Source organism: Sturnus vulgaris, chromosome Z (genome assembly GCF_052056855.1).
Source record: "Sturnus vulgaris isolate bStuVul1 chromosome Z, bStuVul1.hap1, whole genome shotgun sequence".
In the NCBI taxonomy this organism is placed as follows: Eukaryota; Metazoa; Chordata; class Aves; order Passeriformes; family Sturnidae; genus Sturnus; species Sturnus vulgaris.
The window spans coordinates 1,609,687-1,635,778 of NC_142283.1; the positions used below are offsets into that span (position 1 = coordinate 1,609,687).

Here is a 26,092-nt window from a genome sequence, read left to right on the forward strand (position 1 = left end):
GAGGAGATGGTTTATTTGGGATAAACTAAGGATGGGAGACATGCAGACAATCCCATTATAGGCACTTTTATGTGCACGGGAGGTATTTTATGTGCAGGGAAAGGCCAGCTGTGCCACTGAAGTGTCATAGACACTGGAGAGCTGCACCCAGCATCCAGATATTCAGGAGATACTTGTATTTCATGGCTAGAAGACATTAAATAGTCTCCTAAAGCCCCAGCCCCATTCAGGATGTGTCTATAGCCTACTGAGGAGAATTTTTACTGCATGAACAATGGAAAGTTGCCTTAAAATGAATCACTGGTGAATTCCCCCTGGGCAGGAGAGTGTCTTGCCAGCCAGCCCCTGTTGAGCTTGGAGGGAAAGGAATGGGCACAGGAGATGAGCCTTAGTGGGGCAATGGGATATAACCCATCTTCTGGTGGGATACAAGGTGTTAAATATTTGGTACAGATTAGGAATTTTGCAGCTCTGAAGTGGGAGCTATGTCTGTTTCATTCTGTGCTGGTCCGTCCTTCTGCAGCAGTGAGTCGTAGCAGTGAAGGACAGAACAAGTTGCATTTTCATTTAATGTTTTTTCTTTATTTCTTTGAAAAATGGGACATCAGACAGGAAGAAGTGGCACTGCATTTTGGTGAGATTAAGCTATTTACCACTTCATTCTCCTCGCTGTGGCTTGCTAAAATTACTGCAGGAGAGATGTGACATTACATTTATTAACAGCAGCCAGTGGCTCAGTCAGCTGTGACCCTTATCCCAGCAGCAATGAATTAACCCTGCTGTGTATCCGTGTCCTTTGTCTGGGGTAGGAAACTAGAAGGGAAAACAGCCCCCAAATCTTTCCTTGAAGCAGCCTGGTGTCCCAGAGCTGAGCTTCTCCCAGTGGCCCAGGCTGCTGCTGTCCCCATTCAGGACAACACTGACATTTTTAATTCAGGGCTGCTTCTCAGAACAAATCATCCCCTTGTTGCTCATGGGCCTGAGGAACTTTCAAATCCCTGTCTGGCAGACAGGAGGTGGCTTTATTTTCCTTAGATATCCTTGGATAACAAGATCAACACAGTTCTTGTTATCAGCTGGAATAGTTGTTATTAGTGAAAACAGTGTTAGAGGAAATAACAGGTATTTTTTTAGTGAGGGTTCCTGAGGGTAAATGGTGAAGGCATGGAGCATTTTCTTTTTTTAAACCACCAAAACAAGAGGCTCTGATGTGTGAGCATGCAGGCTAGCAGCAGTCCAGGGGCCAGCAAGCTGCATGGACTGGGAGCCCATCACAGCATTTGGGAATGTGCTCCCAAAACTGCCCTGGCCACGCAGCTCCCTTCAGCTTTTCCAAGGCTGGGAAAAATTTCATAGAATTACACAGAATACATACATAGAATTTCATATCCCAGGGTAGATTTGGTGTATGAGCAGTTTAAAAATAAATGTTTTAGTCGTGGTAGTGCTTTTTCCCTGCCACTTCAAGGGAAAGAAAGCAGTAATGGACTTTAAGCTCTTTCATATAATTTAACAAAAAAGAACAATGCTATTATGTGTGGGTTTTTCAAGAGAGAGAATGGTCAAGAAGGATTCTAGGTGTTTTTCAGGTAATGATACTACTCAAGCTGCCTTTGCAGGAAATACAATTTGAAGTGACTGCGTTCATGCCCAGCATGCAATTAGCCTTTTGCTTTTGTTTTGTGCATTTCAGCAGCAAGCTCTATCCCGGAATAATACTCTGAATTCTCAATTGGTGTAATTCATTATGGTTCCATTAACTTCCAGAGAGGCTTCTCTGGCTTATTCTGGCCCCGTCCCTGGCCAAAGTGTTCAGTTCTGAATATGTAATAAAAGTGTTACTCATCTGAGCAGCCGCTATTCACATCAGCACTTTGTGCCCAGTCCTGGAGGTTTTAATGTGTTTTTTGTTGGTCAACAAAGAGGGTGTTGTGTGCATGGGCAGAGATTAGATGTATCTTTCTCTGCTTTTGAGCTCTGCTCTGACGTTTTTCACTCTTCTGCACAGTGTTCTCCTCCACCAGGAGTCAGACCAGACTGGCCTTCCTGGGAGGCAGGGTGCCAAAATAACACCCAGTACCAGCAACCATGGGACTGAGGGCAGCACTGTGGAGCCTTCCCAGCTCCAAATGGAGCACACAAGGAAGGAAAATATTTTTTTAAATGTCTGATTTGGAACTCCGTGTGATTTCTTTTTTTTTTCCCCTCCTTTTTTTTTTTCCTTAGGTTAGGTGTACCAATATAGTAATGAATAATCCATTCCAATAAAAGAAAATTGCAGGTTCTCAAACGTCTTTTTAGACAAGTATTATGATGGTTAGAAACAATATTAATTAAAGGCAAAAAGTCTAGCTTTAAATAATATCAACATTGTTTTTTTTCTAAGGATCAGGCTGTCAAATGTAGCACTACTCAGGATACCTGGAGCACTTCTAAGATGGAACGTTTAATCTGGAAAAATGTGATACTAAGATTCTCTCTTTTGCATTTCTATTTTTTTCCTGGAAAGACTAAAAAAAATCAAATTATACAATATTTTCTGCTTATAAAACCTTGTTATGGCTTTCTGTCATCCCACACATCACCTGCTCAACCTAGTGACTTTATTCTGCTTTTACTATTAGTGAGCTTAATTCTTCAGGTCTTTGTAGCCTGCAATACCTTTTTTTTCTCTTGGTTCTCTAGAAAAAGTCGTAAAATCATTCATACTTTCCAACATCTTCAGCAAATTTCTCTGGAAATAACCCACTGGCATTCTGTCTTTGACGACATCATGTTTTTATAGTATTTCATCACTACAGTTAGCATGTGGTTTATATCACAGTGATCATCCCTTGATATTTTTCCCGAAGCAAGGTGCCAGAGGAAAAACTCTTTTCAGTCTAAACCAGTCTGTTTTGTTGTGGTGGGAAAAGGAGTGTGTGTTTACACACCCTTTGTATTTAAATCCCATTTTCTCTAAGCTTTATTTAGTTAGAGAGAGACTGTATTACTTTTTGTAATCAAACCTTACCATTACAGTAACTGTTGTTTTGGAGAAATGTCAGGAAGTGTTTAAAATTTCCACAGGGCCTTAATAATTTAAATGAATTTTTGATGGTAAAGGGGCATGAGAATTGCCCAGTGTAGTAAAATTACAAAAATACATTAAATATAGAAAAGCATTTTCTTCTTGCATGCAGATATTTTGAGCTTGCATGAAATATTAAGCAAACATAAATTATCCCTATATATAGATATATATATATATTTTTTTTTAGAATCACTGCACATTGATGCAGGGGTAGAGGAATTGCATCAAGCTTTGCCAGTCCAGGCTGTGTTTCACCCTTCAGTCATCCCCTCAGGCAGCTGATACTCTGCATATCAGCAAAACTTAGTAGGGAGACTCTTTATCAGAAGAAAATGCCATGCTTCCTGGGCTTGGATATTGGGGTTTGTGTTTCCCAAACGGGTTTGGGGGTTTGGGTGATCATTACGATTTTAAAAAACAATTTTCCTGGTGCCTGGTGGCTCTTAGGGGGAGGATCCATGGAACATGAGCACAGCTCAGGGCGTGATCCTGTTTTTTCTCACTTCTTTTGGGCTGCAGCTTTTGCCATATGGAAAGACTATCCCAGAGTTAGTGGGTCCCAGGGGAGCAGGGCCAGTCCTGTAACGAGTCACACACACTGACCTCACCCTGCAGCCTGGCTCTGCATCCCTGCTGTCTGCCTGACTCGGGGCCAGCTTGTTTGCCATGGTCTTCTGCCATTCATCACCACCACTGCCCTCTAAAAATAAAAAAAAAAAAATCCCAGCTTGTCCATAGCCTGTACACCACGGGGGTTTTCGTGGGGTGGGTTTCATCTCTCCTGGAGCTGAGCTCCTTCCTGGCTGTGCCCTGTCAGTGCTGGACTTTGCTCATGGTCCCAGCCCAGCCAGACCAGCAGAGCCCTGCAGGTGTCCAAGCATCAGGTGAAGAAAACCAGAGTGTAAACACAGGTCTGGGGTCCTGCCACAAGTGTTGTATTCCATTCACAGTGAATAATAAATGATCACTGAAAGTCATGCTGTGTGATTGTTTAAGGGCATCTAAATAGAAGTTGTTACAGATTAAAACAACTTCTTGATTCTGATTGAGACCTGCTGATTGATAATTTTTTCTCAACGTCTTGCACATGACCAGGTTTCACGTTCATTGTTCAGTAAGTGTTGTAATAAATATTAATGTGTTGCTGCTCTCAAAGTACTTACTGAGGTCTTTAAAATTCTTTAAATATACCCTCAGAGCCTCTTAGGGCAACCAGAATTACCTGTAGCATTTTCCAAAGCAGAATTATCCTGTGATGTTGATTGAGATTGTGCCAGTGCATCTGCCATAAAAACATTAATGTCATGTCTGACAGAGGCACCTTCCACGTTCATCATTTCTGAATCCATTACAAAGACCTTAATGGCAGCTGTATATAAAGACATGCCATAATGACATCTTAAATGCTGTCTTTAAATTCACAGCATGAAAAGCCTTTTAGGAATATGGTATGACAAAAAAGAAAAAAAATAAAAAAGCAGAGAGCTGACAGCAATTTGTAGATAATACTCATCGTATGTCTTTTTATTAGTGGAGGTTTTATATTGATTTCAAGAGAAATAAATGGGTCCAGAAAGGTAATAGTGTAAATAGAACTTTGTTCCTAGTGAATGACATGTGAGACTTCAGTTCAACATGCTTATTTCACAGCAAATACAGGGAAATGTATAGCAGTTTGGAACTGTACCAGCTGGTTATACAAAATTAAAAAATATACACTAGAAATAAAAGATCCAAAGCTTTTTAAATTCAGGGGGAAAATAATGTCTCTACCTTCAAAAAGTACAATATAAATATTCCAAAATCACTTCTGCAGGAAAGGTTATTTGGAAAGGGCACGAGATTCTCATGGAACAGTCTTTGAGAAGGAAGGGGTTTGAAATAATTCTGTCACTTTCTGGGCAATGATCTGCTTTTACCAGTCACCATAGCCTCCTCAGTTTGTCTCAAAGTTTGCTAAAGGCAGGGAAAGAAAAGAAGAATTAGGATAAAAGAAGGCAGTGCAAAATCTCACAGGCTTCGCCCCAAATTTTGGAGGATGCTAGGGCAAAGCTTGGTTTTCCTGAGGTTGTCATGTCGAACTTCCCATTTTTTCATTTCATTTTTCAAAACATTGAATACTTTGGGCAGTGGTTTAATCTTTAAAATGCTTTAAATAAAAATTTTAAAAAGCCCGAAATGCATTTAATGTCTAAATTTGTTTCCTTAATTAGTTCACAATGTCGACATCACCTTTGGTCCTGTCAGAAGCAGTGTTTGGGGGCATTAATTAGGCTTTCCACTCTGAGCTCCATCAGCATTGACTGAAAGGTTGTGGACACACTTCATAATCTCTCCCATGCTCAAGAATCTCACTGGCCATCAGAGTGGCTCGTGGGCCATCAGATCATAGATTTTATTGTGTCTGAGCCTTGCTCAACAACACTGGTCTTCTCCTCGTGCCTGCCCACGCCAGGAATCACCATTCCCTTTTCACTCATCTCGACTTTTGTCCTTTGGCAATGACATTTTGAGTGATTGGGCTCTGTGCTGTCATTAATTCAGTGTGTTCACATGCCAAGGGCAGTTTTAAAGTGGCTGGTTTATGTTCCAGGGTTAAAGCTGGGTGTTGTTGTGGAGGGGGGCATAGGTCTTGTGTCACTGACTGATTTTAGAGTGGGTCATTTTAAAGCTTTAAATCTGTCTTTTTCTCTAAAAAGATAGAGTGCCACATGTTTATGTTGCTATTTTATCTCTAAAATAGCACCACGTATTTATGTTGCTTTATAAATAAGCAGAAAAATACCTTCTGCTCTGAATGTAGGATTTGTTTAAATGTTTTCATGTTTCCTTACAAATATATAGTGAAATACAGGCAAGCAAAGTTCCTGATAAATAGGTTTTTATTTTAGATTTTTCCAGGTTTTCTCAACCTAAAGTAGAAATACCTATAATACAAAAAAAACTGGAATGTGTAATACAAATGAAAAAAAAAATCTTGGGCTTAAAAGTACAACATGATCAAGTTATTGGTAGAGGTTACTAATATATCCACCACAAAATGCCATCACTATGAAAACATACATTTTCCAGTGTTATGGCCTCCCTTGAGCTGTATTGATTTCCTCAAAGGTTGTTTAACAGGGAGAGAAATCATTCTTGTGGCAGAGGAGTCTGAGCTCCAGGGCACTGGGGGGGGGGTGTCCTGAGCAGCTTACACTTGGTTTTTAAGGCTGCCTTTGGGGGACATCTCTGTGCTCATAAGTGGGGTTGTTAGGGAACGAGCTGTGTCAGGATGGTGATCCTCCAAACCAGCTTTGATGTGCACCTCCAGGAGCCCAGGTACTGCAAAGGCTGTTCAAGCAACAGGGCAGCCCAGGGCTTTAGCCAAAGAAATAAGAAAATGAATTTAACAAGTGATGGAATCGCAGAATCATTTATTTGGGTTGGAAAATCCCTCCAAACCCATCCAGTCCCAGCTGTGCCTGATCCCCACCTTGTCCCCAGCCCAGAGCACCCAGTGCCACCTCCAGGAATTGCTGGGACACCTCCAGGGATGGGGATCCAGCCCTCCCTGGGCACTTCCAATCCCTGCCCACCCTTTCCATGGGGAAATTCCTGCTGCTGTCCCCCCTGAGCCTCCTTTTCTCCAGGCTGAGCCCCTTCCCAGCTCCCTCAGCCCCTCCTGGGGCTCCAGACCCTCCCCAGCTCCATTCCTTTCTCTGGACACTCCAGCCCCTCAATTCCTGTCCTGAGGGTCCTGAGAAGTGGACACAGCACTCAAGGGGATGGTCACTGCTCTGCTCCTGCTGCCACACCACAGCTGGGACAACCCAGAGTCAAAAATAAAAAACTCAAAGCTAAATAAAGTCAGAAGTCTTTATGTTCTATGGATCTTGCAGTCACTGTTGTGTATTTCTCCATCCAAGCCATTCTGACTGAAGAATCTGTCACAGGAGTAGCAGCAGCTCTCACTACATGCACGTTTTGGTAAATCTGGGAGAAAAGTTTTGAATGGGGTTGCTTTAGGAAATAGATATAAGTAGGGGTATTTTTGATGGTTTGGGGAAATAATTATTTGGGAAATAAAGTCACCCCAAGACAATGTAATGAGACTTACTGTTGGTGTTAATTCAGAAGCCCTTTTTCAGTAATGGTCATGAACAAATATGCTACTTATCTTCACATTCCAAAGAGCAATGCAGGTGAATGTTACCTGCAGAGCTTGTGGAGTCCCCAAAAGTGTCCCCAGAAGTGTCCCAGGCCAGGTTGGACATTGGGCTTGGAGCAGCCTGGGACAGTGGAAGGTGTCCCTGCCATGGCAGGGGTGGGACTGGATGAGCTTTAAGATCCCTTCCAACACAAATCATTCCACAATGCTGTGCTTTTATGACTGTATAAAGGTTAGCAAAACAATCACTTGCTGGTTTGAAATCAGTAAGTAATGTTGATTATTCACATTCTTCTTTAGGACTGACTTTCAGACCTCAGGCTCCACATCCACAGAGCTGAGGATTTTAGGGATAATGATGATTTCTGGCAGGTGGGGTGACCTTAGAGGTGATGACTGGAAGCCCCGCCACTGCTGGTGCCTGCATCTGCTGGGTGGGCTGAGCACCATCACCTCAGACACCAGAAAATCCCAGTCGAGCAAAAACGATGGAATTCCAGGCATGAGGTTTATGCTTTACGAGCCTGGTGAGAAATCACTCCGGGCTCCACTGCCTCACAGTGAAGTGAGACATGACAGCCCAGAAATCTTTCCCAAAGCTCTCCGTGACTTCAGCTCTTGTGCCCTTTGTTGTTTGGTTTGCTCCACCTGCCTGGTGGTGCTTCATGCCTCCTGGGAGTTGTGTCCAGAAGCCTCCTACCTCCACCCTGGGTGGTACAGATGATCCAAACGGGACATCCCGGGAGCCCAGAGGATGACTCCAGCACTCAGTCACACCCGGGACGCTGAGCTCATCCAAACCTTCTCAAACCGCGACCTTTCTGGGGGCTGATGCCTGCCTTTGGAAGTGCTTGAGTGCTGGATGACAGCACATCCAGCCTTGCTGCACAGAAAACCAGCCTTAATACAGAGGTCTGAGAAGATTTGATGGCCAGACAGGGAGAAAAGGTCCGTGCAGTAAATCAGGAGTTGCGGTGGATTGTTGAAAAGCTGTTGCTGAGCAGCCTAAAATTTGTCCCCAAACAGCCCCACAGCATCCAAGCCACCAGGTTCGGTGCTGCTTCTGCCAGGCACCCACGGAAAACAAAGCAGGGAAAACCAACCCCGCATGGGTGGGAGGTTTTCAGATGTCTAAATTGAAATTGCAAAACGTCGCCTCCACAGAGCACCTGCCTGACCCACACCAGGGAAGATCTGAGCACATCCCAAAGCGTTCTCTTTGTGCTCTGAGGGAGGTGCTGACGTTCAGAGACACGATAAATTTGTAGTATTAACAAGCAAAATCATAACCTTTAGCAATGCTCCTAAGCAGGCTATTTTTTAGAATTATACTGCTACTATTATATTACTTGTAATAGTATTTTCGGCAAAACACATTGATGTGGGTTATTGAAAATTATAATCTCTCATCTGATTATGTGGTTCGTTGAAATTTCCCTTCTCAAGGTATTTTTTAAAGGAGGGATTTCTATTACAGATCATGGTTTTGGTAATGAAAATTAATGAGCTCCCTCAGAGTCTCTTGGATATGTGCAAAATGCACTTTTTTTACCCTCTTGTATTTTGATAGATGGAAAGAGACTTTTTCCATGCTTCCTGACCAAACTTATTACCTGAGTGTAAAATTTACCCTAATTTTTTTTTGCCAGGTAGTTTCAAGACAATATGACATGGCAACAGATGAGCACCTGAGTTATCCCCAATAAATAAGAGTTGAGAAGGAAACCTTATGGCAAACAGATTTTACCATAACTTGATTAGTTTCCCTGCAGGTTTGAAATGAGGGTGTTTTGTGTGGGATTTTTTTGTTTGGTTTGTTTTGTGTGGAGTTCTTTGTTTGGTTCAGTTTTTTTGTTTATTTTTTTAAATTTTTTTTAGTTGAAGTGTTGTATTTAAAAGGCTTTTAGAAAAGGGTGATGTCAGGAAAAGAATAGACTTTGCAAATAGAAAACTCAGAAGTAATACAGCCTAGAAGGGTGAAATATAAACTTCCTTACTGAGCTGAATACAATTTATACATTTTGTATAGCTGGATCTAAACTTTTTGCTGGAGTTGTTTTAAAATGTGTCTTCATAAACACTTCCCATGGAGATATTCTTTGCAAAAATAAACGTTAATAACCAGCTGGCAGAGAATTTATAGAACCTCGGTCTCCACTGCCTTTTGGCCCCAGGGGATTAGGGTACAGTAAACCCAAATTTATACAAAGAATTAAATATACAGTAGGGCAGGACAAAGAGAATGGGGAATGGCTCTCACTGTTTCCCTAACATTAATATAGTGACATATTCCTGTTGCTTTCACTGAAGCAGATGCACGGATTGTAGATACCAGTGTTTAATATCTCCGAGTGATCTAAATAGATTTATTTCTCGTGAAAAATGCCAGGATCTGTGCACATGGGGTAACTTCAGTGTAGGTAAGAATGGTGTTCCCTGTCAGGAATGACTCAATCCTGCCTCTGCCTCCCTGGGATGGTCTAATTTCCACACCCATTCATTTAGAGGGCTCTGCTGAGACTGTCCAAGGGATGCTCATTGCCACCAGCCACGGTGATCCCTGGGGAATCACGCTGGGACTGAGAAACCACGGAACTGCTGGGGTTACACTGCAGCCAGGGATTGAAGTGATGGCTTTGGTGACCACTTGGCCACCTCTCAGCCCATTTCTGTCCAATGTTGGTGCTGGTTTTACATCAAAAAGAGCGGAACTTGGAAATTCATTTGGTTAATTCCGTGGAGCAGCACGTGCTGCCTGGAGTTAGGCAAAATTCAACCAGGGAGTTCTGCTCTGCTAACAGGAAGGAACTAGGAGAGCTACAATAGTGATCTGAAAATCTGAACAAATTTTCCAAAGTCTCTACTACTCTGATGAAAAAGCTGAGTTTTCATTCAGAAGAGAAATTAAAATTGTCGAAATTCTGTACTGCTGTTTTTGAAATCTCCAGGAGATTATTTTAAATAAAGGCTTTTCCTCGTGATAAATGCCTGTGTCCTTTAAAAAGATTTCCTAATCTGGACAAGTTTTTGGTTTTTGTTTCTTTTTAATAGCTGCAAGTTCTTTATCGTGATCAAGCATTTTAATTTAGTGGTCCAGACTGAAAATGTGAATATTCCTTTAATCCATGTAATGATTTGTTGTGTCTTGACTATATAACAGCAAGGAGAAGAGAAGTAATGTCTGTGACTGAGTTTCTTGTAGGTAAAATCTGAAAATCTGGTGAACTGCAGCTTTTTTTCCTGCTTGTGGCCCATCATTCATAATTTGGACATCGAGGCTGTGTATTCTGTCTGTGTGAAATTAGGTCATTGTAGGCAAACAAATTCTTCAATTTTGGAAAATTTCTGCTTGTTTTTTGCTTGCTTTGGTCCCTGTTTGTATTTTTTATGGCAAAACTAAGCTTTTGATGCTGATTTTAGCCATTTATTGCTGTAGTGAGAGAATCTGAATCCTGTTTTCTCAGTGATACTGTCATGAATAATTAGACAAAGCAAAGCTGTAGGATTTTCGTTAGAGGTGATGGTATACACAAATAAAGATGCACAGAGTTGTTTTTGTTCACACTGAAAGGTGGATATTAGAGATTGGAAGGTATTTATTTTTAAACAATTGGCTTCTGTCAATCAAAAGAAAGTAATGCAAAAGTGTATTGTAGGATCTAACAGGACTGCCTGCCTATAACTGGGCTGCATAAATTAATTTCTCTCCTTTCAGAGATCCTGATGCTGTATTTCCAAATGTTTTGAGGATGAGTCTTGATATTTTTCTGTATTAAAGACATCTTCTGTTTCCAGGTCCCCAACATTGTGGGGCTGCATTGACTTAATTTCATCCTGGCTCTTCCAGACCAGTGACAGCTATTTTTAGTTTTTAGTTATTTTCTAGAATACCCTGTTGGAAAACTCCCTCAACCCACCAAATAATATCACTCTTCAAAATTACGAGAAAGAACCCCCAAAACAACAAAAAAACCCTCCAACCAGCAGGAGTTTTTATTTAAAACCTTGAATCTTCTTGGCACAAATATTCTTCTAGTACTTGAGCCATGATCTTGCTCTCTTATCAATCCTATTTCTTGCAGTTTCTCACCTGCAGGAAGTGTGTTATCTATTGGGAATATTTTCTTTTCCTAATCAGTGTTTGGTGTAGGAGGTTTAATTACTGTTTTTCATCCAGCAGTACTCTTGTCTGTGTTTAAATTGCTACCATTCCTCCCAAAGGTATAACAGCAATCCATATTGAATTACATAATATAAAAGTAAGAAATTTAATTTCACGAGGAGTCAAGGAACCTTCCTTCCTTAAAACGTTGCTTTAATTTAGACAGAAAATATTTTCAGAATGAAAAGCTAGGCTTGTGCCTAAGACTGTCTCTCATTTTTCCAAAAGATTTTTGCATTGAGCAATGAATAATATTTTGCTGAGGCTTTCTTTGGCTTTTAGTCAAGTGCTATAAATGAATTCATTAATGGGAATTATTTTTGGGTAGCAGTAGTGGGTGTGTGTTTAAAGTCCAGTGGTGTTGCATGGTACTGTGAGAGTCAAGTGTATTCCATCTTTCCTTCAGCAGTTCTGGGAGTTTTAGCTTAAAAGAAGGAGACAAACACAATAAAAACCCCCAAGGCTGGTGGTGATCAACCCTCACCCATGAGCCAGTCTGCTGCTGTTTGTGAGATTGAATTCTGGGCTGCCTGAATGAGAATCTTTTCTTTTGGGATAATAAAAATAAATTATTTTTTTAGAAACAGAAGGAAAAAAAAAAGTATTTTAAAAATTCATTTGAGACACAGAAGAATTCTGTGTCTAAACAGCAAAAAAAAAATGCTGAGCACGAGGGCTGTGATCTCCAGTGAACATTGCACGGGTGAAAATATAAAGATATTTCTTTATTACGTTAGGAAAATGTAGGTTTTGTATATAAGGTTCACCTCTGGATCTACTTTTTGGCCGAAATAGAGGGTGTAGGTTGAGAACTGCAAAAAGGAAGGATAGGAATTATGGCAGTATATTATTCAAGTTTTTTGGGTTCTTGACAGTAAACTATTCTGTGTGTATTCATTATGAAGAGGCCAACTTTTAAATGTGTTGAAATACATAAAACAACGTTTGTGCAAATGTTAGACAAGCTGCCCCATTCAGGTAAAGAATAACTATCATAAACATATTTCCAGTATTTAACACTGGAAAAGTATGCATGTCTGGTTAAAGTTTAGTGTGGAGACCTGGGCTGTCGTTTAACCCTTCTCAGCATTTATTGTAGGAATGTATCTTGTCTGTGCTGGACTTTGGAGCTTGTTAATTGCCTTGGAAATGTGTCAGCTAATACCTGTTGTCACCTTGCAAATATCTGCAAGTCTGTGATGCAGTGTAGTGCATGCTGGTGAATATTTAATATTATTAAATGTTAAGCGTGGGCTTCACTGTGAGCAGAGGCTCGAGGGAGCCTCTGATTAATTTGTCAGTGTTCTGGGCCAGAAACACATGTTTTTTAAAGAAATGGTGAAAATGCCACTTGTGGGTTGTGTGTTACCTCCCTGCTTCATTTTCAGTACATGTGGATAAAAATTGTGGAGGGAATGGGGAAACAGGACTCATTATTTCATACTTTTTATGGTGAAAACCATTTGGGTTGAATCTCAAATTATGGCATCTTTCACCCATGTGGGGATTAAACCACCCTAAAATGCACAGCAACGTAATAAATAGGGAAGTTACCCTAATAGCTTCAGCCTCAGTTACTACATTATTATTTAATATATTTAGGCTGAAGTTTGTGCTGTTCTGGATATCGTTGTCTTGAAAATTATAGGTAATTAAAGATTTCATTTTGCAAGCAGGCATACCAAATGAAAATACACTGCAGGATGTTGATACCTGGAATAAAAATGTCTGCAATACTTCTGAATGCTTTAATAGGGTTGGTTTTGGTTTTTTTATGTTTGTTGTGTTTTGTTTTGTTTTGTTTTGTTTTTTATGGAAGGTTTTAGCTTAGGGAAGGATCTGTTCATCTTGACGTTTGAGTTTTGGGAAGGTAATTGTCCAGGTGTAGAAGGGTTTGTTGTTTAAGTGTAGGTAAAGCATATTTTATGAATTTACATGGTATAGATGAATCTGGAGAGAGCCTGCTTCACTCAGCTTCAGCAAAGGAGGCAGAGGAAATCCAGATAGATTGTCCAGTTTGGGGTTGCTGGCTTTTCCCTCCACTGCCTACAAAGAGTTACTGAGGGAAGATTATCTTTTAGTTTAAATTCACTCTTTTTGAACTTGCCTTTATGTCACAAACTTCTCCCAGTTCTGAGACCATCTTGGGACCACAGAGATTTTCATAAGAAAGGCACAGGAAAGAAATATTTTGGGGGCTGTCTTGGAACACTTCAGATGTTAGATTTCTGTTGACCTCGTTTGTTTTTCCTCCTGGCAGCTCCAGAACGAAGGGATTCCTCCCTCCTGGCCAGCCCAGACCTCGTGGAGCCAGCCCCAAGGAGAAAACGAAGGCAAAGGACAGCAAAACCTGCAGGGACAGGAGCTAAGGTGGCTGCTTACGAGGCTCAGCAGCCAGCCCAGCAGAAGTAAGCACGTTTTAAATGTATTTAAATGTTTTTATGCTCACACACCCCAGCTGGGCACGGACAGCCTCTGGTTGAGGAGGTACCACCCTGAGATTCTGCCTTTGGGATTCCAGTGGAAAGAAATTGCCTCTCAGTTGCATCTTCTATAGATTTTTGTGAAAATGAGGTCTCCAGGCAGAAAAAATAGTTCACTCTTCAAACATAAAGGGAGTGAGGATTTGTAACACTTAAAAGTTGTTTTTCTTATCTCCATTTCAACTGCTGGGAAATATTTCCATGTCTTCTGGGAGGTGCTTGCAGCTGTGCATAGAGATGCCTCAGAGCTGCCATGAGATTGATAATGTTTTCTTCAAAAACTTTTTTTTTCTCTAAATATATGGCAAATTACATTTAAAATGCATATTTTCCATTTTTATCTGTACTATTCCATGGATTGTAGACTCTTTAAACAGCCATGGACACAAGTAGACTACAAAGACATTTCCCATGATTAGCAAGGATTTCTGTTTAAATCAGCAGGAGAATTATCTCACTTTGACGTAAAAGTTGTGGTTTGACGCCAGCTAGGAATGTTTGAATTTACAATCCTGTTTTATTAGTTAAAAATATGCTTTTTTTTTAGGATGGTGTAGAAATATGTCAGATCTTGCTTTTTTGTTCTTTTACATCCAAGTCCATTGCAATGGAAAATGCCCTTTCCCCACTGTATTTGGTCAGTTTGATTTTGACAACCTGCTTGCCTGAAATTCAGCTTCATTTTATTTAATACTGATTGTTGAAGGAAAACCTGTGGAGTCAAAGTATTGCACATATGCAAGGGCCTTGGACTATTAATTCTCTGTATATGAGTATCTGAGTCCTCTGTGTAGGGGGACAACTCAGAAGATAATGCTATTTTTGTTTTAATTCTTTGAAACAAGGCGAATTTTGGTAGAAACAGAGCAGCATTATGCTTTTCATATGTGCAAAGAATTTCTGCTCTACTGACTGATTGAGTCAGGGCTGAATCTAAGGAGTGGCTGTTCTTATTGGCTATAACATAATCAGTTATATTTTGAGATTGGCCATATGGAACATCCATTCTATCACTCTCTATCTCCATTTTTCTTTTTTGCACTTCACTTGGCAGTGGCAGTTCTTGGGTTGGATAAGAAGATAAGGAATATCCCCCTTTGCCTAAAACATTGGAAAAACTGTACTGAAATAATCACTTTGCTGGTTCTTTTTCTTAACGTCACTGAAGTTTCTGAGCTTCATCTGAAATCTTTTGCCAGCTGCTAATCAAGCTTTCAGTCAATTTTCTTGGCTGATAATTGTCAGTTCTCTTCAGCCTGTCAAAAGTGGGGAGGTGTAGAATTAGCACCGTGACCCAGTTCACAAATAGAGGGTGTTCTTTTTATGGAGCAATTTGTAATTACTCCAGTAATTTGTGCTGATGGAATGCCAGATCCTTGGTGCTGCAAAGGGCTTTATCTTAAGATGACAGCACGTTGGGGTCCTGCCCAAAAAAAAAAAAAAAAAAAAAATTATTTATCCAGGCAAAAGGGTGGCAGTGGGGGAAGTTAACCTGGAAATTCCTTTACCCCTGGAAGTGCTCCATGACAAACAGGGAGATGGAAAGCATGTTGTGGCATTCTGGGATCGAGTGACAGATTTGATCTGATTTTGTGATCACGTCTGCAAATTCACCACCGAGTCCTCCCTGCTCAGACCTGCAGCCTGGGCTGGCTCCTTAATGTAAATACAAGTGGAAATGCTTCCAGGCCAAGCCACACAAAACCCTCTCCCACAGTTCTTGCTTTAGCAAACAGAGCTTATTTAGAGTTATTTCCCACGTGGAGTTTTTGGTGACATCACCAGCGCTCTCCAGACCAGGGAAAGGCTCCTACAAACCCAACATCACCACACTAAACACCCTAAAGCTGCCCTAAAGCTGCCCTAAAAAAAAAGAATTAAAATTACCTCTTTAGCAAAGGAAAGCATCCAAGGTTTTCTTTTCCCTTTGCCTTCCAGGCTGTTTTTTGAAAACGTAGTGTTTTTTCAATGCAGTCAGTGTTGTCACATAAGAAAAGTTATGTCTTAACTTTCATATACTTCTCGTAAGACTTTACAGCATGCTAAGAAAGCAGCATTTATCTTAAACTCAATAGCATCTACAGTAAATACTGAGTCATCCAAACCTAAAGGATTCTATTTCTGCAAATATTTTAGATTTATAGATGTTGAGGCTAGTTGTGTGGCAATTCTCTGCTCCTTGGAATGAAAATATATTCTTGGATATGACCAAAAATACTCAGAGGAATGAAAATAAAAATCTGTTTGACACAGAAATTAGAGCAAAAGGAGTGCTGCTTTTCTCATGCTTTGTGTGTGGGTGCAGTGGCAGGAAAAGGACTTGAATTGTATTTATCCATATAGACATCTAGTATTACTGTGGCAATTTGTTCAAGGGCTAAACCAACATTTTTAATGAAACTTGGCAATGTGCTTTGGATAATATTAAGCTTAGTGAAAGTAGCCATGAGAGCAGCAAGGAACTGAACTAGGATTTGTGGAACAAGGTCGCTAAATGGACTGTTTAATTATTTGCTGAAATAAAGATGTACTTTAGGATAAAGTAGAAATTTAGAATAATTAGTAGGTCAGCCAAGTGCCAAGAATGAGGTTTATCCAGCTCTCTAGCAGGTTGTTCTTAAGTTGGAGATATCCAGTGAAAGGAAATGCTTCTTTAGGCAGACAGATGTTGCTTTTAGTTAATAACAACTGACCTGTGGCTCTTAATTTACACATTTTGAAAATATGTAAACACAAGAAGTCGATCTTGCTTTTCAAAACACAATTGAGCCAGGAAGTGAAATGAAATTATTCTGATTCCAGTAAACTGTGATGGTCTTGGTGCAGCTGTAACTGTAACTTAAGATCTGGCAATTTCCTAAGGTGCAAGGCAGAGATAATATATAAGTCAAGTTAAGATGCAAATTCTTCTTTTCACAATTTGCATTTCATAATTGGAGGAGAAAAAAAAAATTAATAAGAGCATTCCCAATCCACAGTTAGAAGTTATGCTTATTGAGGCATTACCCAAATCTCTTTTGGGGGCTGCATATGGATGGCACTATTAGCTTGTGTGGAATATGCATTCAATATTGAGGCTTAGCTGTATAGCCTGTCAGCCTGAATCCTGTAAATAATTGGATGTTTCTATAATATTTTCACTTTAAAATTGTTGGAGCCTACTTGAGAGCAGATAGTACCTACTGAGGATGGCAACATTTTTAATGTAATTTTTAAAATGAAGTCATTGATGAAAACATGCAGTCACAGACTACAGTGGAACAGAGATGGAGTCTCTATAACTAAAATAAAAATAAATCAGGAAAAAGCTTCCATTTCTAGTGCAACTTACATCTTTCCACTTTGATTTATCTTTTTTTTTTAATGAGTTAAGAAAAACAAAACCTTTTTATTTCTGTCTTTCATTTTTTGTTGCTAAAGGATCTTTTATGGTCCTCATTCACACATGTGTTTCCTAGGAGAAAGGCTTTGCTGGATAAGGCTCAAAATTTTTATAAGTTATTCTGTGTATTTCAAAATATAATCCATTCCTGCTGCTCGAGGGTATTCATAATTTCTGTGCTATTTAATGCATGCCTACTGTTGAGTGGATGTACAATTACAGAAGTGGTTTGGGGAAAGGCATCTTAAATACAGGAAAAACATTATTATGGATGCAAATATGCTGGATTCTCCTGAGAATAAGACTAGAAAAATATTTTTTAAAAAAGTTCTTACAGAGGAAGTGTTCCATAATTCTGAGAAGCAAGTGTTAAGATATACTCTTAATCCAACTGACTGAGAAGTAACAGGTATTGTTTTTTATTCTTTTTTTATGAAATATTGCCTATTTCCACCAAGCACTGTGACTCTGACTTGCTAGTTGTTCTGCATACCAAAAATGTCAGTTTCATAAGTCCAGTTTAATACATTTGATGTCACTATTACTGCCTTTTTTTTTAAAATTGAAATTTGGCTTTTGGTGGCTTAATACCTCTTGCCTGAGTGATAAAATGCCTGTCAGAATCAGGCCTAAATTTAAACTGAAGGAAATAGATACTCTCCCTTACCTCACTGTGTTTGGCTTTGCTGAAATTTTGAGATGCAGGCCAATTTGATGGGATCTTTTCCACCAGTAATTAATTTTTTTCTTTTTTTTACACATAAACCCTGTTTTTCAGACGGTTCTAAAAGGCTACAACATATTTTTTAGGCAATGTCATGAACACCCAAGCAAATCAGGCACACATATTTAGGTTTCTGAGTGTTTGAAGGTCCCAGGAGCTGCCAGGGGGAGCCTTGTGCCACCCTTGCTCCATCAGAGGCCAAACAGGGAATGTAATTTTAACTTTAAACACGATTGTTACGGTGCTCACACTCGCTGCTTGTTCCTGACTTCAGGGCCTGATTAAACTTAGTCATGTGTGTAATTGTGGGTAGAATGAGCTGCTGCATGGTTTTTACTTGTTAATGATAAATGTGGATTTTTTACATTTTTTACTCTTGGTCCGGTGTTTATGCTCTCCCCCATTTCTATACCTTCAAAAGGTTTTATTTGAGTCTTTGCAGGTATATGAAATTTATTTGGAAAGAAATCCTTTAGCATTGTGTCCCACACTGTAATAAGCTGGACTTGTCTTTCTTTTGATAAACTTCCACCCCCTTAGAAGCACTTGGAGCCTGTGGTGAGCCCGGGGCTCCCTGGGGATCCTCTCTCTGCATTTGTTTAATTCATTGCTTGCGGTTCACATTTTTGAAGCTGCAATCCAAGGCTTATTTAAAGTGTGGTTTGCCACCACCAGTGACTCAGGTAGGAGAAACCACAGCTCTGTCCTGGAATCTGGCATTCTCAGAGGGTGACACACCCGGCTTTGGGTTTTCTGCCTCACACAACAACTTCTTCTTCTCATAGGAGTTCAACCAGGCAAAAATTGGGTTCTGCTGAAAGTGGCACCAGAACCTTCCACAGGGGGTGTGAAGTTTACACCCCAGTTACCCCCTTTTAGGGAAAGATGTACTTGAGAGCTCATGGTGACATGTCACTTTTGTATTATCTTAAGTGCATTTATTTAATACAATAGGAGAGAAGTTTCCTGCTTTGGCAAACACTGTGATCCTTCAGTCAGTCAGTGCAGTGAGTGTATACAGCAGTAGAGAAGATCATTCCTGCCATCATAAATTTATGGAATGCAATGATTTAGAAAGGTTTTGATGATTATTCGTTCAGGCTGAAATGTAAACAAGTTAGGAAATCTCTTGGAAGTGCATGGTTGGGTTATATGAGCCTCTAATGTGAGTATTAAACCAAAAAATTTTAAATAATGAGTTAAGTCATCTTTGTGATTCATGCATGCTCAGCACTATTCTTTCTTTCTTTCTTTCTTTCTTTCTTTCTTTCTTTCTTTCTTTCTTTCTTTCTTTCTTTCTTTCTTTCTTTCTTTCTTTCTTTCTTTCTTTCTTTCTTTCTTTCTTTCTTTCTTTCTTTCTTTCTTTCTTTCTTTCTTTCTTTCTTTCTTTCTTTCTTTCTTTCTTTCTTTCTTTCTTTCTTTCTTTCTTTCTTTCTTTCTTTCTTTCTTTCTTTCTTCAATCCTTCCTTCTGCTTTTCCTTCCCCTTCCCACTTTTTCCATCTATCTGTGCTCTTTTTTCCCCTCCTTTGCTAGGGCACTGGCAGCAGCAGTGTGGCATCAGTCACACCAGACAGTTGTGCCCCACCTGAGCAAACACCAGGAATATCAGAGCACCTTTGTGTGCTCGGAGGGGAGCTTTGATACGTGACCCTCATCACCTGTGACTGTTCCAGGAGAGCTGTGCTGGGTGACCTGTGCAACAATGGGGGGCTGTCAGAGCAAAGAAATAAAAAGGGATAAAGCCTTTGATGACAATATTGCAAAAACTGTGTAAGACATGAATCATTGGGAAGAAAAATAGTGCAAAAAATCTAGAGTAATTCTTCATTCAGCTGGAATGAATAAGGCAGAAATAAATGCAACAAAGCACAGGTGTTTTTTCTCCTGGTGGTGGTACCTGTGCAGTGGGGTTTTTTTGCTGAGCAGTGGGTAATTATGTTTCCACCATCCACGTGGGAAGAGTTGATTTATTTCCATGGGAAGTGGAAGGGATTGGGATCCACCATCACCATTTCTCCCAGCTCCCCAGGGGAGGGTGGGATAATGTGAAGGCTGAAAGCCCAAGGCAGGGAAGAAAAAATGAACATTGTCTGCTGACCTCAGAGGCTGCCATTTCTCCTGGGGAAAGTCTCTCAGCTCTCCAGTTTGGAGCACGTCTCACGGGTTTTTGTCACTGGTAATGGCCCAATAATTGACTGCTGATGGAGGAGTTATTACTCAGTAAGACTGACAGGACTCTACCCTCTGTTGTCTCAGGGCATGTTCCTTAGGTCAGGGTTTTATTGCTGTGACAAATCTGGTGAGATATGTGTCTCCAGTGATTCATCTATAATGTATTTCACTGAAACATTTCCAGAAAATTTATTTCATATTTCAAGCTGTGAGATTACAAGAGAAGAGCTTAAAAAATGGAAATTATACCTTCTTCCTCCATTATCTTTCCTGGTAAACTTTTTGATGCTCTTCCCTTGCCTTTTCAACGAGGGTTTTAACTGGAGTGGTGTTTTACCTGAGCTTTATATTTTAAGCCCCTCTTGGGCAGGTTGTGGGTTGGAACAATTTAATTTACCACACTGTGCATTGGTTTTGTTAAATTCTGAGAACCTCGATGGGGTGTTTTAATGTGGGAGGCCAAAGAATTTCTCCTTGGAGGTAAATTACACCAAGAAGGAGGGAAGACTGTGTGTGGTTGAGGAAAGCAGCAGTGCTGGAACAGTCACTGGCTTTTGAAGTAGACCATGCTCCAGCATTTTCAGTCCTTGAGGGTAGAGGATGGGAAGCTAAGAAAAGGAGATTGTGTTAAAAGCAACAACGAAGGCAATATTTGAAATTCCACGTGCATCCTGGTGGTGAGGGTGCAGGAGCAGACATGCACTTTCTGTGTGAGCACTTCTGCAAAGGGGCTCTTGATGGTGCCATTAAATCCTCAATTTCCCAAAGCAGCTTTTCAAGCAGAATTATTTTCACATTGTTTGTGATAGGAAGGTAATGTAGGTGCCTGAGATTTTGTTTAGGTGTTGGCAGGAGATTGAGATTAGGCTGATGGAAAGCCCAAGTAACCTGCTTGCCACCTCAGCCCTGGTGTCAAAAATGGCATGGCAGAGAATAAGAGGAAAGCTTGGCTCTATTAATGACAGGAAGCTGCCTCAAATACCTGTTTCTGTTGTTCTTTGGGCTGAACATGAAGTTAAGTCTTCTTTAGTGCATTTAACTGGAGTATTTTGTATAGCACAACTGTCTGGGAAGGCCAGTAATCCCTTAAATCATAATGTGTCCCAGGAAACCTGCTGGAGAAAATCCTGTGCTCAGAAATACACTAAAACTCATGATCTGAGAAAGGATTTCACAAACTCTTGCAAATGCTGCTTGCTCTTGCTGAGGTGATTGCTCAGTTCAGTGCACTTTTCAAAACTCAGATTCACTCCATGAAGCTATTAATCTTTCTAATTTTATTTCTATTCATCTTTTCTTCTTTACTTAACTTTTTACTATTTTTTTTTCCCCACAGAAATGTCACACCTCAGCAAAGCAGGGCTAAAAAGCTACCATTTAGATTTAGCAATTTCTTTATGCCAAAATAAGTGCTTAATCCTCTGCTTAAAATCCACAGAACTAAATGGGAATTATTTTTCCAGTGCTGACTTTACTCCTCAAGCAGTGATGGCTGTGTCTAGATTGTCTGTTTTTCTTCACCTGCCTAATTTCACTGATTACTGTTGATTGTGAAGACCTAGGTCCAGCCAGTGAGAAATATTTTATCAGATTAGGGCGTCCTTCTAGACCTCTCATGTGTGATGCATAAGGATGCTGCTGAAACTGAAAAGGATAAAGATGTTAGGATATTTTCTGTTGCAGAATGCTCGAATTCTTGAGGAAAAGAGGGAAAAGAGCTTGTATTGAATTTTTAAAAATCCTGTTCCTGCCTCAGAATGGCTTGGAGAAGGAGCAGGAAAAGGTCTAGAGCACAGAAAAGGGTGAGAGGTGGCACTGGACATGTCTGTGAGCAGAGACAGGAGAGGGAATGTGGTGAGAGGCACTGATGGTGCATTTGTTTTCCTATTTAACATGTATATATGTCTCCCCAAATTCAGTAAATTAAAAAAAAAACCAAAATAAACAAACCTTGATCTGCATGGCAATGAATTTCTGATGATATCTAGAACATCCCCAGATCCGGTCAGAGTGGATAAATATTCATAAATGTGACTAATAGACATGGTCTGAGCAAATGCACTTCCATGGTCGGGTGAGGGGACTCATCTGTTTCTGTCAGCCTGTGCCAGGATTCCTGTGCATTAATCAGGAGCCCTTTTTGATGAGTTCTGCCATCTGTGTCAGGGCACATTGCACATACTCGTGCATCAGACCATAAACTCTCAGAATTAGAGACACAGTTGCCCAAATCAGGTCTCTCTTAAAATTGCTTGACTACCTTTCAGTCTCCTCGAGCATAAATAAAAATGTCCTTATTAGAAGCTGCAGGAGGTGCAGAATTAGATTAATATGAGCCTTGTTAACACAGAATATTGCTGACACACTCCCTTGATTGCTTAATAACACTTAAAATAATTCCCTACTTTATTCATCTGTCAAACCATTCGTAACAATTGTCATATAGCTGTTGTGTCACTCAAGCCTGAACATACAACCAGCAATTTTTAAAGCTAATTACATGCTTGTGTTCTCCTCAGATGGTTTTACGTGTGTCAGCTGTTATGAGTGGACTGGGTGTAAAACTGAAGGAAAATGGTCAATATTCAGAAATGATCAGCAGCAGAGGCAATGTTGTAATGAATCCTAAATAGCAGAAGTCAGTTAAATTTAAGGCTCTTTTTAAAATTATGTTGAGGATTCGAAGTACTGAGGTGAATTTAAATTTAACAGCAGTGTAACCACTGGCCCCAGTGTTTCATCCTGTACATTTAGAGTGAACACAGTAATGATGACTAAGATTGAGGAAATGGGACAAATGTGCAAGAAAACTCCACTGTTTGGTGAGGGGGAGTTTCATTCTAGGTCTCATGCCAGGAAGAGATGAGATTTCTCATGTGCTTCTTTAAAAGGTGTTAATTATTCAAGAGCTTAGAAATAAATATTTTATATTCCACTTATATGGATCCCCCAAGGAGTATTTGACATCAAAGTAAGAGACCTGTCTGTTAAGTTAAAAAATGGTACCTCTGGCCTTGTGTTTATCTAGAAAAGATAAAGAAGGTATTTAACTTGAGAAAATAATTTATGAGAGGGCTGTTGAAAAAGGTGCTAATTGTAGAAAAAGCTTGAAAGAAATTTGTTTTATGTTGTAGAAGCTCACAGAGATGTGATTTTCTAAAGACATCACAGAACACAGAGAATGTTCACTGAATTTAGCAGGAGTCTAAAAAAATATTTTTTTTGGTTGTTTTTTGCATATTGAGAAGTTCTCCACATAGTAATTAAAGTTACCAGGTTCTGAACTATGATTTGGCCACAGGAATAAACTCTTATCAACACCTAGCTCATACTGTGATCTTCCCCACTCCCCAGATTCCTGAGCAACTCTATAAAATATTTTCACAGGGGTTGTTTTTTGCTCAGAGAGGAAAATGGCTCATTACTCATCACTTCAATGTTCTGCACAACTGGCTAAACCTTGAGGTTTCACAAGTGTGAGACTGGAGTAAAGTGGTGATAAATCATTTGGTTTCTGCTGGGGATGTGAAGCATCCAGAGAGTTACTGCTTTAGTCCCTTGGAGCTGATCTTTGGGTAACTGTTGAACTACCTGAACAAAATCTTACTTTTATTAAGCTGTCCTGAAAAATATATATCTTTTTATAAAGACAAGCATCACTCCTTTAGGCTAAAACTCACCACTGAGTGGGAAAACATTTCTACAAGGAGTAAACCTCCTGGATTTGCTGTTTGTCACAAGTGCAAAATTATTTTTCTGTTCAAGTGCTGTGTCAGTGTCAAACTGTTCTGGAACACCAAGTTAGGGAGGAATATCTCGGTGTTAAATCTCCTCTCTAGTTGCATATCTGTGTAGCTACAGCATCGACTAAAAACGTTAAATGAAAAAAGAAAACCAACAAAACCAAACCTGATTATAGCCAGTTGTGTTGACAAAACTGCTCAGAACCTGAGCAAGTGTTTCAGCTGAACTAAAAATAGATTTGAAGACACAAAACAGATCTCCAAATAAAAATAAAACATTGTCAGGATGTGATGAGTTGCCTGTTGACTCTTTAAATGATTCAAAGTACTCTGTGAGCTCCAAAGTTTTAAAAAGAGGCAAAACCATCAACTATTTATCAATGTCACTGAGAGCCGTCCTGGAGCAAAATGTCCAAGCAAAATGTCCAAGTGATGGTGGTGAGGGAGAGAAGCAAGGGGAAGAACAGGAGGACAGGGGAGTAAAACATTTTTTTTGAAAGGCACATGAAGCTTGTGCAACTTCCCTTAGGGGTGAGTGTTGTCCTTCCCGAATCTGGGAGCAACATTTGGGACAACAAGCTCTGCCCTGTGAGCAGGTGGTGGCTGACGTGGCTGAACACAGGGAATAACACAGCAGGAGGTTTGGGAAAATCATGTCAAGGCACTGGAATAAGCAGGGGTGTGATTGTAAGGGCTGGAGGGTTTGGGGTGATGTGAAATTCGGTTTTAGAGGGATGTGGTGTTGCCCAAGTGAGTCTTTATCCACTCTTTGGTGTGAGACCTCTGTTTGCCTTCCCACTTTCTGCCCTCCAGCACAGCACTTGAGAGGCAAAGAACGCTGGCCCCCTGCGTGCCTGACATGCATTTACACCTTTTCTGCTCTACCTGACACCAAATCAGCCATCACATCACACAGGAGGAATGCTTGTCAGGCTGCCTGCTCGGCGTGACTGGGTGCAGGATGCTGCCAGAGACCACAATCCTCCCTTCACAGCTTCTCTCATGCAGTCATTTGCAAGGGTGAGATGTTCCTGATGCTTTTATAACCTTTCCCTGAGCTAGATTTACAGGGGAAAAAAAAGCCAGATTTTTGTGTTCCCCCGAGGCAGTGTCAGCCAGACACTCCCCTTCTTCATGGTTTTGTTCACGCCACTCCCAGCTCTGCACCAGCTCCTGGGTCTTGACGTGTTCTCATTTTGCCAAGCTAAAAACACAGATTCATTACTTCTGACTTCTCTGTTGCTGAGGTCCCTTTGCAAAACCAGCCCACAAGTGGGTAGGTCACACTGGATATGGTGACACATGTAATTTTCAGACACCAATGGACTTTCATGATGCATAACCAAAACACGTTCTGTTGTCTATCTGTACGTTTCTATTCCAAAAAGAAATATGGAAGTGAAAGAAAAGAACGAATTTGAGAGGAATTTGCATCAGCAAAGTTCATTATTGAGATGACAGATAGCAAACAGGCTTGGATGTTGTTAGACAGATGAGTATGCATGTCCTACCCAAGCCTTTCAAATTAATTGAATCACCCTGAATCTAAGCTGCTATCTATATTTTTATTTCACATCTTCACTTTTTTTTTTTATTTTTTTTAACCAGTCATTCCTATCTTCAGTAGCATTTAGTGTTTATTTTTAAGCATTCACTTGGTATTTATTTAAAGGCCATTACCTTGGCATCAGAAAGTTGAGTCTCAGTTAGGGCTTCCAAATCATTAACCTCAAAACTTCTGTCATGCCTGAAATTGCTGCTCCTTAGCAGGGCACCAGCATTCCAGATGTAATTGAGTTCTCTGCTTTTACATATATTTCTTGGCTGAGTCATGTTGACAAGTGCTTTTCATCTTGAAAACGTTGCAGTTGTTAAGACTTAGCCAATTTGACGTGGAATTCAGAAAATGAATCAAGGTAGAGCCCAGTGCTCCCCTGCATAAAGGTGCACCTGTGTGGAGGTTTACCTGCCATCACCTGACATCTCCAAATATTATTCTTCCATTGTATGTTCTCACAAGAGTGGGTTGTCTCATGTAACACAGTCTCCATTGTCCCCTGGAGCAAAATGTGACTGCCTTAATGTAGGTGAAGAAAAGAGGAAGAAAAGAGAAATCAGATTGTTTTTCTGAGCAATTTCACCTAAATATTCAGCTGATGGAAACAGAAACATGGGGTCCACGGCTGTAGGGTTTTGGTTTCT

General features: G+C 40.3%; 1 protein-coding gene across 8 annotated transcripts in view; it reads left to right on the top strand.

The window, feature by feature from the left end:
- The window catches only part of XRCC4 (X-ray repair cross complementing 4), a 142,742-nt gene that overhangs the window by 73,900 nt on the left and 42,750 nt on the right, over positions 1-26,092 (top strand). For 7 of the 8 annotated variants that reach the window (XM_088156744.1, XM_088156741.1, XM_088156743.1 and 4 more), the window contains exon 7: positions 13,646-13,793. In XM_088156744.1, coding sequence (XP_088012870.1) covers positions 13,646-13,793 — 148 coding nt within the window. Of the gene's footprint in view, positions 1-13,645; positions 13,794-24,703; positions 24,795-26,092 lie in introns of those variants that run through there. The other variant, XM_088156740.1, reaches the window with a different exon arrangement.